This window comes from Budorcas taxicolor, chromosome 2 (genome assembly GCF_023091745.1).
Source record: "Budorcas taxicolor isolate Tak-1 chromosome 2, Takin1.1, whole genome shotgun sequence".
Taxonomy (NCBI): domain Eukaryota; kingdom Metazoa; phylum Chordata; class Mammalia; order Artiodactyla; family Bovidae; genus Budorcas; species Budorcas taxicolor.
In genome coordinates, this window is record NC_068911.1 from 53,313,568 (window position 1) to 53,332,426 (window position 18,859).

Below are 18,859 nucleotides of genomic sequence, written 5' to 3' on the forward strand. Positions count from 1 at the left end.
AGCCCCCTGTGGCATTGTTTGGGTCTAGAGGGAAGTGTGGTATATTCTTTTATCACATAGTAAAAGAATAAGAAACATGGTTTTTTTTTGGTCTGTAATCACAATAATCACAATTTTAAATGAGAATAGATACCAGCAGCTCATTTTTAAATCTTTAACTTTCAAGCTAGATTGAGATAGTAGTCATTAGCAAAGTGGGAATTCTCAGAGAAACAAAAATACAAACTATCATAGAGAAAAGAAGGAAGTTTAAATGAACACAAGAAAAATTAAATTTGTTTCCAACTAACTACAGTTGGCATTTTATTTTACTTACTTTCAATCTTTTCACATGTGAATGCTATAAATATCAACAGTTATAAATGCTGTTTGTTTTATGTTCCTCAGCTCATATCTTTCAGCTCCTACTTCTATCATGAATAGCTATTTTTGAAAACCTTTTTTAATGTTTGTTTTCATTCATTCCAATTTAGTTCTTAAAAAAAATATTTCTGACGCTGTCTAAGCAAACCCTCCTACTCTTGTGGTCATAATTTTAAAACTATGAAATTTTGTGTGTGTATATATATGTCTTAACCAATGGACCTGAATATAAGTGTGTTCAGCAGAAAAGGGCAAAACAACCCAGTTAAGGAAAACATTTTTTTCCCATGATGGTAGCTGAGTTATCTAAATTCTGTTACTAAAAAAGGGCATGGGCATTTTATATTTGCATGGGAAAGCAGTCTTTCCCTAAATAATAGCTGGTATTCCATAGACACAGGGTAAACTCAAGACAGGCATTTAAAAATAAGACCATGTGGACAAATTCTTTGTGTTCATAATTTTTAACATAGAAGAGTTCTAAATTAAGAGAAGTAAACTACACATAATGTGCATAGATGATTTGAAAAGAATATTTTTGTTAGACTTCTCATGTTCATTAATTCTCTTCACTCTCATTGAACACAAAACACTCATCACTGCTGTGGCATTTTATCAAGAATAGAGCCATCTTTGCCTCAGTGATGTCTTCACTGAAATAGCAGGACTCATGCCACTCCTTTATTCAGAAACTTTCAAAGAGTGTTCTCTTTAGAGTATCATTTTTACACCGTTTCTTGATCCCTGTCTGCTTCTCACTACTATCATGCATTGCAAAGTCAAGTCAAATTAAGGACTCTTTAATATGCAAATACCAGCTGTTTCTGTTTTGATGGACTCCAGATGGATTCCACAGTTGTTGGTCTGTGACTGTCTCACACACAGTGATTGATCTGTGGGCCATCTTGTTCATGAAGCCTTTCAGAGAAGTTTCCCTGAGAGCACCCACTTCTGTGAAAGGCATGCATTGAAATTCCATAAATCTTGATTTGGATTGGATTCACTTTCAAATCCTTTAAATTACTAGAACTATACATAGGATCATAGACCTATAGCTGCAAGAGATTTCAAAGACAGTATAGCTGAAACTTTGCATTTTAAAATATAGAAAACAACCTTGGCATCCCAGTCTAACTATAATATCCTGGGAATACAGTCTATTTAATATAAGGTGATAGTTAAAACCTTCTTAAAATCTCCAAAGTAGAAGTCATTGGCTTGAATTATATAGGGTGGATTATCTAGGTTGATCATCTTAATTGCATAACTGTGTAAAAACGAAAATGAGCTTTAAGTCTTTCTAATGAAATGATTTCTCATGTCTTCCTACATATATGTTCTGTTTTGATATTAAGTATTCAGTTTCTAGTGGAATCTTGTCTATTGTTTTAAAACTTTACCCATAATAATTCTTCATAAAAGAGGTAGTACTTGAGATGGTCTTTGATCATAGGTAAGGCAGCCATATACAATCTTGTAGAGCAGATGTGCATTCAAGCTAAAGAGCAGCAGTACTTGTCATTAATGACATCTGCTCCTGAAATCTATTTCTATATGAACTCCATCTAGCCAGTTTTTAAATTTTGTTTTACACATGAGAACTTCCAGTAAAAGGAGGTAATATTTTTATGTCTTACCTATTTGTAGGCCAATTGAAAAAAAAAATGTAGTAAAGCTGAATAAATCTCATTGGTTGCTAAATCTATATTTTTATCAACTCTTTGATAAAGAGTTCTTTATTTCTTCTTTTCTTATTTTAAATTTCTTCTTTTTTATTTTGAATTTATTTGTTTTAATTGGAGCTAATTACTTTACAATATTGTGATGGTTTGGGGTTCAGAATGGGGATACACATGTACACCTGTAACTGATTCACGTCTATGGCAAAAATTTGTGTCTTCTAAATATAGTGTTATTTTTCTCATGATTGGTCTACATAATCACTGCTACCATACAGGAGATATACAAACAGAACAACCATAAATAACCATAAAAAGACTATATAAATAGAACTGCCTGTGTGGCATAATGCAAAGAGCCTTGTCTATGTGAGAATTTGATGAGAAATTCAAAGTTTCAAGTTAATTAGTTGCATGATTTTTGATCAGTTATCTACACTTAATATGTGTTTCTGCATCTTCAGAATCAATTAGAATATTAATCATGATGAGAGATTAAGGGAAGAAATTTATGTAGAGGCCTTGTACAAATTTCCTGTCCTTATATATGTCTACCTGTACTGAACCAACTCATGTGTCTGTATGTTTTAAGCAATTATAGGTTTTCCCTAATTAAGATTTTAAGATGAGTAAATCTTGGGGAGAAAAAATACTTCTTCCAAATTTGGAGCAGCTGCTATGAATTGTGAATGTATCTCATTTGAATGATTCTTAACACAAAATGTAGAAACATTTTATGTCAACACATTTTGGTTTCTCTTGCCTTTTAGGAGCCTAAGTTGCCAAAGGATTACCTTGCACAAAAATTTGTTCTTCTCTTTTGTTTGTAATTCTATCATAACCATCATTCATCTCACTGCAGTGGCCAACAACCAGGCCTTAGTGGCCACAAATCCTGTAAGTAAAATAAGATCTAAGTTCAAGGGGTTAATGGGGAAGAAACAAGAGAGGTAGGGAGCAGGGGTTCATACATGTATATACATACAATTAAGTACTAATATATGCATATTTTATGTCTGACACATAAAGAGTATGTATATGTAGCTATAAATATATCTCAATATTCCCCAAGTTATAAATATTGAACAGCAAAAGGAAAAATACTTTGCTTCAGTTACCGATACGTTACACGTTTTCACCTCGTTTTATGGTTAGAATCTTGCGGCTGGTGGGACATAATATTTACTCAATCAAATTTAAAAAAATCAATCAAAGCAACTAACTCTGTGTAGTTAGAAAAAGACAGGACATGAAAATGGGAAATGTAAATCATATGCTTGATATCAGACTGACTTAAAAGAGTTAATAAAACTAGGGGAGAAATTACTTATATGTGTATAATGTTAAATTTTACCAACATAAAATTTTTAAAATACTCTACCCAATCCTAATAGCCTTAGCAAGCCATTATAAAACGTTCCCTACAATCGCTTTGGAAGCACAGGTTTTATGATGAGTATCAAAAGACATACAAAATAAGCACAGAAACTATCATAACATAAAAACTATATTTTAAAAACATAACCTGACATTTACTTATATAAAGGTATATATTTTCTTTAAACTCTATGGGCATTTAAGCTATATTTAAATTAAAATATCTGCATAAATAGCAATCATAAATTTGAGTTTTTTAATTTCCTGCTTTTATAATATTTGTAGCATCTATACTACAGTTTTGGACGTAGATTTGTACGTATATAAAGTAGTTTTTTAAAGATTAAGTTATCTAGTTATTGAAATGAAGGAAGGGAAGGAGTTTTCCCTCAACGAGTCAATAACCAATCTTCTCATATGTGTTTGACGTGTGCTTTTAGGGTGACTTCCAAAATTCTAAAATTCCCTGCGTTATTTGCACATGTGCATCTTTATTGCTTAATCTTGTATATGTTCCACTCTAAAGTCACTGGGTGAGAAAACACTGGAGTATAATTAGTGAAACAAAAAAAAAATGGCGAATATCCTGCCATTTTAGAGTGCATTTCTCTAGAGCAAGGAGATTTGGAGTTTTGTCATAAAGCTTCAGAGAAAGAGACTCTAAATATTATGCTTATATACAAGGATGTTCTGTTTAACACATAAGTTGCAAAATGTAATATAGTTACTTTTAATATATTCTTGGACCATTTATTATCTGTTTATAACACCAGTGCTGTCATAACAATGTTTTTCTGCAGTATGCTTTTTTATCATAATAGTTTATAGATTAATTTTTTAATTAAATCAGGAGTTGGAAGCCCAGTTGTATGTTCTGCGGGCTTACTCATGACTGACTCTTTGTAATCCCATGGACTGTAGCCCACCAAGCTCCTCTGTCCATGTGATATCCCAGGCAAGAATACTGGAGTGGGTTGTCATTTCTTTCACCAGGGGATCTTCCCAACCCAGGGATCGAACCTGTGACTTCTGCATTGGCAGGCAGATTCTTTACCACTAAGCCACCTGCGAATTGTCCCAATTAGATATGTGTATCTAAAAACTATACAAATAAAATTTTATATATGAGGCTTGTTATTTCTATATGTGTAGGTAAATAACTCAGCTATATTTCTGAGAGAACATTTAATACAATGTGTTTGATATCATACATATTTCAGATGTATTTGAACAGTTTTTAAATTATCCTCAGTCAGAAGGTATAACATATGATCAAGAAAACAAACTTGTGTTCAGAGTGTAGCTTTGATTGATGTTGTATGAATATTAGCAAATCATTTAACTTCTTCAACACTCAGTTTTTTTGTCTATAAAATATGTGACTAGTGATATAAAGCATGCCTCTCAGAATTACTTTGGGGATTACATAAAATAATACACACAAAAATATTTTTAAGCCAGCTCAATGCATAAATGTTATTACTAGTACTCTGTGATAATCTACTATTTATTTTCTAGTGCATCTGATTTCCAGTTTTCCTTTCAGTGAAAAAAGCTTCTTATTCTAAAAACAATGATAATACCCACTAAGTATTTGAGATCCAGTCTGAAAATTGGAGTTGCTGAGAGTAACTGGCTGTGTATTTCTGGGAGAGCTTTAAATTTATTCCTCTTGTTGATGGAGTAAACAATATCTCTTACTCCTCTGTGTTTTCTTTATGCAATATTTAAACCTCTGTTCCTGTCTCTTTAAGAGAAAAAAAAAAAAAGTGAAGACCTCAGGAAAAGAGGAAGGGAAAGCATAACTTTTCTTTCTTTTATCTACATGAAATCCTCAAATCCTGTATTTAAAATTAAAAAAAAAGAATAGGTTCATTAGATATTATTTAATAAACATATGCACTGGTAGCATGCAAGGCTTCCTCAAGTATTTGGCACTTTTCATGAATGCTTTTAAAATTATTAATATAATTATTACAAGTTTTCCAATAGAATGTGACAATCAAGGAGTTCATGATGACACAGTTAAAACAGACATAAAGTCATTCATGGGCAAACTTTTTACTTGTAATTACACAATAGCTAAAACAATATTAAGAAAATACACATCCACTAAGTATAGTAAATTTGGAATTTGCATATTTCCTGGGAGATGTATTATAAATCTCTGGAGTCAGTGGCTAAATACTTTGAGGAGGCACCATTAGATAGGAATGAAGACTGGACTTTAAAAATCTGAATCATTAGTGGGAAAAATTTGGTGTAGAGGAGAGAAAATTCTGTGTTTTTGTATAACTAAACTAAACTAGAATATTGTTTTACATGTTCATTTATAAACAACTAAATATTGATTGCTTTCTGGAATCCCTTGGTGGTCCAGTTGTTAGGCCTATGGTTCCACTGCTGGGACCCAGATTCCATCCCTGGTCAGGAACCTAGGATCCCCCAAGGTGTGTGACACAGCTAAAAAACATACACATATATACATACATATGTGTATATGTATATGTGTGTGTGTGTGTGTGTGTGTGTATAAAGTATATCTTACTGTCTTTTTCCCCTCACAGGTTAGTTGTAAAGTGTCCCAGTTCATTCATCTTTACCTGATGGGCTGTAACTACTTTTGGATGCTTTGTGAAGGCATTTACCTGCATACGCTTGTTGTAGTGGCTGTATTTGCAGAGAAGCAGCACTTGATGTGGTATTATTTTCTTGGCTGGGGTAAGTGCCATTATGCATATCTACTGATCCATCTTTTAAAAAAGCTTTTGAAGGATGCAGAGTTCCTTTGTAATAAAAATATACTTATGATTAATCATTTTTAAAACAATATCAGCTGATTAACCTTTGCTTATTGCTGTAAATTAAAATATTTAAAGTACCACTGACTCACTGTTTTTAGTAAGTACAGGACAATTAATGATACAGGTTTTTTTTTTGTATTTAATATTCCAGTGTATGTTTTGGCTGACTATGTAGTGACTAAAACAATAGAATTATAAATTAAAGGATCTAGTCTTTGCACAATTCTGAATTTCCTCTTTCCTCATGTACAAAATGAGGACATTGGTCTTAACTAGATTTGAACTTCTATTCTAAAAATGCTTGGTTAAAAAAATATATATCATTTTAAGAGTAGAGGATGCAGTAATTGAATTGACAGCCAAAAAATCTTTTCCCACACAATCATCTGATGTGTTATTATTCACAAAGCAAAAAATAATACATTTTTAGCATATTTTTAAAATAACTGGAATAAAGAGAAACATAAAATGTTAAAAAGGAATGCAATAGAACTAGTTTCCAGAAACAAAACTGAAATTATATTTATATATCTATCCATCTAGCTATTTACCCAGTCAGATAATAGAAGTAGAGATATAGAGGTACCAAAAACATCAAATCCCTTATGATTATACAGTGGAAGTAAGAAGTAGATTTAAGGGACTAGATATGATAGACAGAGTGCCTGATGAACTATGTACGGAGGTTCATGACGTTGTACAGGAGACAGGGATCAAGACCATCCCCATGGAAAAGAAATGCAAAAAAGCAAAATGGCTGTCTGAGGAGGGCTTAGAGATAGCTGTGAAAAGAAAAGTGAAAAGCAAAGGAGAAAAGAAAAGATATTCTTATTTGAATGCAAAGTTCCAAAGAATAGTAAGGAGAGATAAGAAAGCCTTCCTCAGCAATCAATGCAAAGAAAGAGAGGAAAAGAACAGAATGGGAGAGACTAGAGATCTTTTCAAGAAAACTAGAGATACCAAGAGAACATTTCATGCAAAAATAGGCTCGATAAAGGACAGAAATGGTATGGACCTAACAGAAGCAGAAGATATTAAGAAGAGGTGGCAGAATACACAGAAGAACTGTACAAAAAAGATCTTCACGACCCAGATAATCACGATGGTGTGATCACTCATCTAGAGCCAGACATCCTGGAATGTGAAGTCAAGTGGGCCTTAGAAAGCATCACTATGAACAAAGCTAGTGGAGGTGATGGCATTCCAGTTGAGCTCTTTCAAATCCTGAAAGATGATGCTGTGAAAGGGCTGCACTCAATATGCCAGCAAATTTGGAAAACTCAGCAGTGGCCACAGGACTGGAAAAGGTCAGTTTTCATTCCAATCCCAAAGAAAGGCAATGCCAAAGAATGCTCCAACTACCGCACAATTGCACTCATCTCACATGCTAGTAAAGTAATGCTCAAAATTCTCCAAGCCAGGCTTCAGCAATACGTGAACCGTGAACTTCCAGATGTTCAAGCTAGTTTTAGAAAAGGCAGAGGAACCAGAGATCAAATTTCCAACATCCGCTGGATCACCAAAAAAGCAAGAGAATTCCAGAAAATCATCTCTTTCTGCTTTATTGACTATGCCAAAGCCTTTGACTGTGTGGATCACAATAAACTGTGGAAAATTCTGAAAGATGGGAATACCAGACCACCTGACCTGCCTCTTGAGAAACCTGTATGCAGGTCAGGAAGCAACAGTTAGAACTGGACATGGAATGACAGACTGGTTCCAAATAGGAAAAGGAGTATGTCAAGGCTGTATATTGTCACCCTGCTTATTTAACTTATATGCAGAGTACATCATGAGAAACGCTGGGCTGAAAGAAGCACAAGCTGGAATCAAGATTGCTGGGAGAAATATCAATAACCTCAGATATGCAGATGACACTACCCTTATGGCAGAAAGTGAAGAGGAACTAAAGAGCCTCTTGATGAAACTGAAAGAGGAAAGTAAAAAGTTGGCTTAAAGCTCAACATTCAGAAAACAAAAAGATCATGGCATCTGGTCCCATCACTTTATGGCAAATAGATGGGGAAACAGTGGAAACAGTGTCAGACTTTATTTTGGGGGGCTCCAAAATCACTGCAGATGATGACTGCAGCCATGAAATTAAAAGACACTTACTCCTTGAAAGGAAAGTTATGACCAAGCTAGACAAATTATTAAAAAGCAGAGACATTACTTTCCCAACAAAGGTCCATCTAGTCAAGGCTATGGTTTTTCCAGTGGTCTTGTATGGATGTGAGAGTTGGACTGTGAAGAAAGTTGAGCGCCGAAAAATTGATACTTTTGAATCGTGGTGTTGGAGAAGATTCTTGAGAGGCCTTTGTACTGTAAGGAGATCCGACTAGTCCATCATAAGGAGATCAGTCCTGGGTGTTCATTGGAAGGACTGATGCTGAGGCTGAAACTCCAATGCTTTGGCCACCTCATGCGAAGAGTTGACTCATTGGAAAAGACCTTGATGCTGGGAGGGATTGGGGGCAGGAGGAGAAGGGGATGAGAAGAATGAGATGGCTGGCTGGCATGACCGACTTGATGCACATGAGTTTGGGTGAACTCGGGGAGTTGTTGATGGACAGGGAGGTCTGGCATGTTGTGATTCATGGGGTCCCAAAGTGTGGACATGACTGAGTGACTGAACTGAACTGAACTGATAAACACACCATCTTTATTTTTTCAGTGAAATAGAATTTATTTCTATTGATTATTTGATATTATTGAATATAAAAATATCAGATATATGTTTCCCAAGTGAGTGCAATTTTTGCTCAGTTACATCCGTGTGTGTATGTATGTATGTTCAGTTGTATGGAACTCTTTGCAACCCCATGGACTGTAGCCCCCATGCTCCTCTGTCCATGGGATTTCCCAGGCAAGAATACTGAATTGAGTTGTCATTTCCTCCTCCAGAGGATCTGCCAACCCATGACCAAATCCTCATATCTTGTGTCTCTTGCATTGGCAGGTGGATTCTTTACCACTGCACCACCTGGAAGCCCATGTATTTAGGCTATTAGTATATCTAGGTTACCTTTATAAAAGATATCTTCATTCTATCTTGAAAATATCTGATTTAGAATGCTAAAACATGCAAAATTTCTGATATATAAACCATCTTTCTCTTTTCTTCTTCACGTAGTCAGTCTTAACTTCTTCCCACATCTGATTATCTACAAAATATTGGCCAATTCCATCTTACAGAAAATATGTGGATTCTGAACTCCTTTTAAGTATCTGAGAATAGGCAGCACATTTATGAACTTAGTCACTGGAGTCCACTGATTCAAAATGACTCATATTAGAATAAACTATACTCACACACTTGAAAATATAGATACCTAATACTTTACCAAATTTACTCTTCAACTAGACAGATAATACTTACTTGATAGGCATATAATGGCCAGTTATTTTTGCTCCTAGACTATCTCTTAGTTCCAAGTTTCATGATATATTTTAGGAATTCCATCTATAGAGAAAGTTGCCTATTTATTTTCTGTTTGACATTTACAGGATTTCCACTGATTCCTGCTTGTATTCACGCTGTTGCCAGAAGATTATATTACAATGACAAGTAAGATAATCTCTCTTTTTTATTTCAGTTGGAAGTAAGTAGAATGAAAATATTCAACATAATTTTCCTGCTTTTTTCCCTAGCTGCTGGATCAGTTCTGATACGCAACTTCTCTACATTATTCACGGCCCAATTTGTGCTGCTTTATTGGTATGTAATTAAAATGCTCCTTTTTCCATCATTGTTCACAGCGCAACTTTATTTCTTGAAACATCTAGCCTATGATATCCTTTAGGATTTCAGTGGACATAGACAGCATACTCACAGTGTTTGATTGAAGAGGGTTTAATGAAGGTGTTGGTTTATTTGAGGGTTTTTTAAAAATAACTGGAGGGCTTATTTGAAGTGTTGGTAAAAAGAGTAAAGGAACTAATTCACAAGGATGATGAGGTAGCAGGGGCCAACAGTGGGAGGTTATTATCACGGCTAGACTTGGAGAGAAGAGGAGAGGACAGAACAGCGTTCCTGGGGTTGGGTGAGTGTTAGGAGGGCTGGCCCAATAGGAAGTGTGGCCTTCGGTAGAGGAACAGAGCTACTGCCAAAAGCACAGCCCAACAGGGAAAAAGGAAAAAGAAATACTCAAACTTCTCTCTCTGCCCATGCTCTGATCTCCTGGTTCCTCCCACCGGCCAAATGCAGCAAAAGTCTGAGGGCAAGAAAGTCTGGTGACGAAGTGGTCCTCAGAGCTGTCTCAGAGCCTCCAGGGTGCCGAGCACAACAGAGGAGGGCAGAGGAGGGATCTAGTGAGTGTGGGTGGCAGTCAAAATTCTAAATCAGAAGGTTAAGGAAATAATAAATGCACTTAACATGTGAGAAATATAACAGAAATTAGCACAGTTCTTGAAGGAGCTGTCCACATCAATGTTGGGAGGAAAGAGAACGTGGTGCAATTAGGATAAAATATTACATAGGAATATAGCCCATCTAGCTGCTCGGTAAGAAAGGAAGTGAAAATCCACATTATGTCCATAACCCTTTTTCTATTTTTTTCTGGCCTGACAAAAGATTAGGAGCCCTTTTTTTCTTCCAGGATAAAATGCTCTGCCTTTGTTTAAGCTCTAGGTCTTCTCACTGGGCAATTCCAAGGTCTTGGGAGGTGCTCTAGCGATTGTTTATATGGTCACATGCTTTTTGCACAATTTTTATAAATAAAATATTTCAACCGCAATCAGTTTCTTTCCACTCAGACTTCCTCTGCTACATTTCCCCTTAAGCAGGGTGGTAATAGAGTGGCTACAGCACTTTTGAGATCTTGCTAAAGGGAAATTGAGAGGATGCATTTAATTTTGTTTAGTGAGAAGTGTTTAGCTCACTTCAGTGCATAGTTAAGTGATTGCTGGCTAATCTAGTAGGGGAGTACTTTCAGGAATCCTGTTGCCACTGAGCTCAGGCTTCCTGCTGTGAGCCTACGTGGTATCATAGTCTGAAAAATGTCCCGTGGTACCTACCACCTATGTGAACTTTATGGGTGTTGGAGTTAGTATGTTTCTTCTATTTTATTTACTTAGTTTTTCTCTAAGATAGATGAGATTCAGATGTAATTCATCTGAACTTCACGATTCTTGCTCTATTTGTATTTAAAATAAGTGGAAATATTTACAAAAAATCAGGAGGACATTCTCATTTCTAGTTTCACATTTTAAATCAGACTTGCAGTTTGGAAAAGCACTTGCATTTAGAAGTTTTCTTATAATGGGCATCTCAATTGCAACATTTATACTGATTTTTATAATTGTGATTTTTGCATATTAGGATTATAAAATATTCTAAATTTATAAACAGATAAAATGGTATAACACCTCTTCTTCTATGGATTGGTGGTAATTTCCACTTAGTCGAAACTTTCAAAATAATAATGAATGCCCTGGGAGGGAATACAGTAGGATAGGTGGAATAGCAGCTGATGTGTTGATTCATCACATTTCATTTTTACACCTGTTGAAGTGGCTTAAGTGGCTTTTGTCTTTAACAGAGACATTCCTATGTCTGTAACCATGTTTCTTTTCATAGATGTGTTTCCATCAGGACTATAGTTAGCTGTTTATTTTTGAAGCATATGCTCCATTGAATTCTCTAAAAGAATGGTAGAGGAATATTTTTATGCCCAGTTGTTTTCATAATACATGCCTCAAATCAGCAAATGTATGTTATTTTTCCATTGCTTTCTAGATTAGATGAGATACTATCATTATTTTTCCAATTAATAGAAGTATGTAAGATATAAATTGCATATAGTATGCAGTTTGAAAATTTTAGATTATTAAACAAAGCACAGATGCTAAATGTCTGGGTGAGAAAAAAGGAAAGAGAACAGCATATTAGAAAAAGAGCCCTAAGTGGCTTTTCTGGGGCTAATATCTGTAGTTCTATGGAAGGCATAAGGAATGGGCATAGAGGAAATAGAAAAAATAACAGATATTGACATGGGTTAAGATAAGAAAGTATGATTCAGCCAAAGAGTGAGAGAGAGAGAAATATATTTCTGTAGAACTCTGCTCATTTCCTAAACACTATATTTTTGAAGTTTTATGTCTCCCTTTCAAAGGGAACCTTTTCTCTTGGGGAAAGTTGTTAATTCATAGGACTTTAAAATCATAGAAAGTAATTAACAGAAGGTTCTGCTGGGTGCCAATTTTTTTTTAACCCTAGGATGATCTAGGTTGAATATCAACTAGTTTAAGTATGTGATTCAGCCTCTTCATAAGGATGAAGAAGATTATAGTACTATAATGGGGAGTTGGGATGATTTTTGTTGCACACACAAATAACACAGGAAGGAAAAACTAAAAATATGAAAATGGATATTATGATAGAATACATATTTGGATGGGCTTCCCAGGTGGCCCTAGGAGTAAACAACCCACCTACGAATGCAGGAAACATAAGAGACACAGTTTTGATCCCTGGGTCAGGAAGATCCTCTGGAGGAAGACATGGCAACCATTCCATTATTCTTCCCTGGAAAATTCCATGAACCAAGGAGCCTGGTGGGCTACGGTCCATGGGGTCACAAAGAGTTAGACAAGACTAAAGCAACTTAACACACACACACATATTTGGAAAGTACTTGGTTTGGACACTAATACAGAGTAGAGACAAAATAATTAGCCTTTGTTACAAACAATTGTTTCCTTTCTTTGGGGTTAAAATATTCAAAGTTTTGGTTTTCTTAATCATAGCAGGATTTTAAAATGTTGCATAAGAAAATAAACTAAGCAAAACAATCAGATGTTACCCAACTGAATGTGCTCCACAATAATACCACCATAATTTTATTTTTTAAGATGTAAGTCCATTAAAATTAATGTGCTTTTTAAATTAATAAATCACAATTCCAATATCTAAAGGAAACAAAAACATATTAACAAATATATTAATATCTGCACCCCATGCTCATAGCAGCATATCCACAATAGCTAAGACATGGAAACAACCTAAGAAGGATACACACCACACACACACACACACACACACACACACACACAAACACACACATTACTATTTAGCCACAAAAAATGAGGAAATCCTGACACTGGAGACAACATGAATGAAACTTGAGGGCATTACACCAAGCGAAATAAGTTAGAGAAAGATAGACACTGTAGGATCTCACTTATATGTGAAATCTAAACAAATAGACAAGCCCATAGAAAAAAAGAGATCATATTTGCAGTTGCCCTTAGGGTTTAGGGATGGAGGAATTGAATGAAGATGGTCAAAAGGCACAAACTCCCAGGTGTAAGATGAAAGAGAACAAGGAATGTAATGTGCAGCATGATGATTATCGTTATCACCACTGTATGATAAATGTGTAAGTTGCTGAGAATAAATTGTAAAAGTTCTCAGCATAAGGAAATTTATATATATATATACACATAAATACATAGATACTTTTTGGTATCTGTATGAGATGGTTGACATTAGCTTAATGTATTGTGGTTATCATTTCACAATATATGTGAGATTAAATCATTATGCTATGCAACCTAAACGTAAATAATGTCAATTATGTGTCAGTAAAGCTGGAGAAAAAAATAAAAGAAAAATTCAACAGCAGAAATAAAAATGAACATTTAAGCAAGTATCTCTTCAACAGAACATATTCTTGTGTACTGAATATATTCTAAGATTTATAAAATCAGTGATTCTTCAGTAAAGATTCTTTTTTTTTTTTCTAATTTTTATTTTTACTTTATTTTACTTTACAATACTGTATTGGTTTTGCCATACATTGACATGAATCCACCATGGGTGTACATGCATTCCCTAACAATATGAAATAATTTCTATATGTCATTTTATTTTCTTTTAGGTGAATCTTTTTTTCCTATTAAATATTGTACGTGTTCTTATCACCAAGTTAAAAGTTACTCACCAAGCAGAATCCAATCTCTACATGAAAGCTGTGAGAGCTACGCTTATCCTGGTGCCATTACTTGGCATTGAATTTGTGCTGATTCCATGGCGACCTGAAGGGAAGATAGCAGAAGAGATATATGATTACATCATAAACATCCTCATGCACTATCAGGTATGGTGTTCTTGCATCATGAAGGCACCTTGTGATGTTTGGCTGTAAATTTACATGTAGCTTTGACTTCATTTTTGACTACCTATACAGCAAACTGATTACCAAAAAATGTATCTTTTGTATTTGGAATCAAATAATTCTATTTTTCTTTTACAGGGTCTCTTGGTATCTACAATTTTCTGCTTCTTTAATGGAGAGGTATGGTGACTGATTTTATTCCTTTTATCATTTTGTGTTTGTAATCCTTTTTTTCCTTTAAAAAAGAGAAAGAATCATAAATCCCCTAGGAATAAGTATTTCAAATTCCATTTCTGTCAGAAAAAAGAACCGTAGAGGCTCTTTGAATATATGCAATTCTTCTTCCCAAAAGTTCAGGTCAAATTACAGTTGAGGTTAGGGCAAATTCAGACTCACTTTAAAATATTCTGTCAATGACTTTCATTCATTTAGTCTTTCAACTTACCTTTTGAACTGATCCTACTAATTCTGGACTTAGTCTTAGGCACAGGGTTAGACAATCCTTATCTTCATCGAACATATACTCTAGTGGGAAATAAAATTGCCCCATTTTAATTTTCTCTCTTTCTCTGTTGGCCTTGTCCACACTGTGGTCTTTGGAAACATTTTTATGTCAAATAAAAAAGATTTCTAAAAATTTAAACCCAGTTATGCACAGAAGAGTGGCAGTAGATTAGGAAACATAATCAAGTACTCTAATTCATAACATGGCAATGTGTTCTGAGATATTTCAGGATTTTATCCAAGGCTTTCCTAATTGGAAAGTTTCAGGCATTTTAGAAATTGGTACCACGTTTCTTATGCATGTGAATAGAACTATAGCTCAGTGGTTTGGGCTATATTGCTTTAGCTCTTTATATGTTTTTAATCTACTTGACAATGTTAACCTGTTGGAGGATCTTGGCAAAATTCAACAAAGTTTAGAAATTCAGACAGCAAATGATAAGACTTACACACTTGTAACTGTGAAACTTATCACGAAGCTTCAGACTGGCAATACATGGAACCAGTTAACATAACTTTATAAGAATCATTTCTATGCAACTAATTAATGTCAGAAATCATGTACATGTCATGAAAAACTATATTTTCTCTTGTTTATGTGATATTTTACTTAGCACATAAAATTTCATATTTTATTTCTTACTTTTAAATATAGATTTTATTATATATATATTTATAATGGCATATAGAAGTATCAAACATATTTAAGTGGTCTCTTCATGATTCTTCTGCTGTGTAGAGGACAAAGGTGACTTTTTCTGAAGTGAGAAGTAGAGACAGAGAATGCAATTAGGAAGAATAGATACATTGTTATGATAATAAAATTCAAATAGTATTCATTATGTAACTATAAATTTATTATTATATAAACTGAATTAGACAATCCAATTTCTGCCTATATAGGATTTACAATTAAATATAGATAAGAAAGCTATAGTATGACATAAAGCATGTATGAACTAAGAAAAATATACCTTTGTATCTGCAGGAACAAATTTTATTTATAAAGGACATTTTTTTTAATGTACAAATCATAATCTTTAGTAAAATATTTAGTGATGGAAGGCAGTGTAGAATAAAGGCACTGACACAATAGTGGATTTAAACCCAAAGATGCCACTTTGTTCCTGGCTGTAACGTCATGGGAAATACTCTGAACCCCAAGGAGTCCCAGTGTGTACTTCTATTCAAAGGATATAAAAGCAAGTTCCTTACACAAATCTCAGAGGGATTAATGTAAACTAGGAATATAAAGTTTTTAGCACCATGCTCCAACCTCAGTAGACAGTATATTAAAGATTCCTCATTAGGTCTGTCAAATCCCTCACTTATAAAAATATACATATAAAGGGGTACATTACTCATATAGGAATCAAATCTCAAATTGACCCTTATATTTAGAAAGAGTGCACAGGGAATATTTAAACTAATGCCTAACACTCTTATTGCACTTTATCCACGTAAGCAATAGAGACACGGGCCTTGATATTTTGCCATATCCTAAAATTGAGAAAATTTTGGCATTAGAAAATTATAATAATATAAAATTTTTGAACCAAGTTGTTACCAAATCCTTTAGCTCCCCACAACACCTCCAATATCTGTCCCCCTTTCTTCATCTCTAGATATAATACCTGCTTGTGTATGATTCATTTCTCATCTCAAGAAATACTATACCTTTTCTTTTTTTGTCTCTTTGCCTCTAGTTTTTCCCATTCTCATAATACAAAGACATGCAGTCAAATTCATTTTGTGTGGTTCCAACTGTGTCATATACTTCTTAAAATAATTTGCTCAGACTTAATTTCCTTCTTGCTTTCCACATTAGGTCAAACAGCTTGTCTTTGTCTTAATATCTCTATTTACTTTTTTATTCTCACATTTTAGTTTTATTTCTCAGCCAAAATATTCTTATTTGCATTTGTCACTAGTTAAATAACTGTGGCTTGACAAGTCCTCAGGTTGCTTTCATCTCAAGCCCACTCAATCAAAAAAAATGTGCACCGTTAGCATAAACTAGGTACTCTGGTCATTGGAAAGGCCTTCATCCGACATGGAAATGTACAGATGTTGGAGTTGGAGGTGTGTTTGAATATTCTCGTTTATGCTTAAAGACTCAATATAAAGAAAATCATCTGTGTCTTATGTTAAATGAACACCAAAGTCATTATATGGGCTTCCCAGGTGGAGCTAGTAGTAAAAAACACGCCTGCCAATGCAGGAGACATAAGAGACGCAAGTTCCATCTCTGTGTCTGGGAAGATCCCCTGGAGGAGGGCATGACAACCCACTTCAGTATTCTTGCCTGGAGAATTCCATGGACAGAAGAGCCTGGAGGGCTACGGTCCGTGTAGTCACAAAGAGCCAGACACAACTAAGCCACTTAGCACACACCCCAAAGTAACTGTATATGGCCTACCTAGTTCTGATCCTTAGCACCAAACAGAAGGAAGAGTAATTAAACTTCAAATTTAGAAAAGAGGCATCTAAATACAAAAAAAAGTGGAGTGATGACATTCCTAATTTTTTTTCACATGCAAATTCCTTTTTTTTTTTTTTTTTAACAATGCTCATCCCATTTGTAATTTTCCGTTCAACATGTTCTTTCTTCCCTCTGGGTGGAAAGACAGAAGGATTAAAAACTCTGTTCTTTTTTTTCCCAAGAATGTAGCTATTAAGCTAATAGAATGTAGCTATTAAGCTACATATCTGTCATATGGTAATCACTTAATAAAAGTGAGGCTACTGATGTTGATGATGGTGATTTATTATATTTCCTATATCCCTAACTTCTTTTGCATCTCTTTTCTAGTCACCACTTATCTCATTCTTTTAATAAAATGTTGATACACAACTAAATGTTGCTCATGCCAGCTTGTGAGAATGCATATTAATTACTTAACAGCTTGACATTCATGTGCATTTTAGCTTCAAAGAGAAAGCATAGAAAGTAAAATATGAATTTTTCTGTAGTCTGTACTAAAGAACAAAGTAATTACAATCATTTTCTAATATAAAGATGGTTTACTCAATTTCGTATTTTAATTAAGAAAAGAAAGCAGTATTATTTATTTACCCATTAATATCAGTGATTTTTTTAAAAGTAAATCTTTTGCATATAATTAATTTTATTGTACTATTAGACATATTATCTTCATCTCATTTAATTAACTGCTCTTGCCCTTTCTGTTTCTTTCTGTTTTATAGGTTCAAGCAATTCTGAGAAGAAACTGGAATCAATATAAAATCCAATTTGGAAACAACTTTTCCCACTCAGATACTCTCCGTAGTGCATCTTACACAGTTTCAACAATCAGTGATGGTACAGGTTACAGTCATGACTGTCTAAGCGAACACTTAAATGGAAAAAGCATCCACGATACTGAAAACGTGGTCATAAAACCGGAAAAGTTATACGATTGATAATAGAGGGTGTATTGCTGAACTATTTTTTGCCACTCCTAACTCAAGGACTTGGATCCATGACTTTACAACCGCAAGACTTGAGTATTAGATGAATTATTTGAAGGTGACAAAGAAAACCCTCATGAATTCAGTAGTCTGTTGATAAATGTTTCATACTAGCTCCATGGGGGAAAATTGTCTTCATCTATGATTTTTGCCAGTTTTTATGTTGTAAATACTCCCACCATGACTTATTTCCAGCTATCAACTTAACATCACTGCATGTGGAACTGGGTAAAGATGAGCACATTCTATTCCTGTAGGTTGGTTTGCGCCACCTCCAGGACACTACTGCATGAATCCACAAATAGTTATAAAAGAAGTTCATAGAAACAGTGGGCACAGTTCCACTCCTGTTGCCTAAAGAGGCCTAGTGAAGGCTTATAGATTTAGAGGGAAAATGACCTTTCATTTATTTTTAAAATCTTTTTCCCAAGTTCATTGCTGCAGTTGATTTTTTACCCAGAAAATGTTCTAGCTCTTTTGTTTTTATTTTTTAAAATGGACCTGATAATTAATTATTCCTCTTTGCTTACTGTCTTCTCCCCAG

At 34.5% G+C, this 18,859-nt stretch overlaps 1 protein-coding gene across 1 annotated transcript in view; it reads left to right on the forward strand.

Moving 5' to 3' along the window:
* CALCRL (calcitonin receptor like receptor) overlaps positions 1–18,337 on the forward strand; it is a 44,924-nt gene extending 26,587 nt beyond the window's left edge. The window contains exons 6-12 of the mRNA XM_052635723.1: positions 2,813–2,939; positions 5,987–6,140; positions 9,731–9,791; positions 9,875–9,941; positions 14,104–14,322; positions 14,479–14,520; positions 18,052–18,337. Coding sequence (XP_052491683.1) covers positions 2,813–2,939; positions 5,987–6,140; positions 9,731–9,791; positions 9,875–9,941; positions 14,104–14,322; positions 14,479–14,520; positions 18,052–18,267 — 886 coding nt within the window. The 3' untranslated portion in view covers positions 18,268–18,337. The remainder of the gene's footprint in view (positions 1–2,812; positions 2,940–5,986; positions 6,141–9,730; positions 9,792–9,874; positions 9,942–14,103; positions 14,323–14,478; positions 14,521–18,051) is intronic.
* Positions 18,338–18,859: the final 522 nt, after the last annotated feature.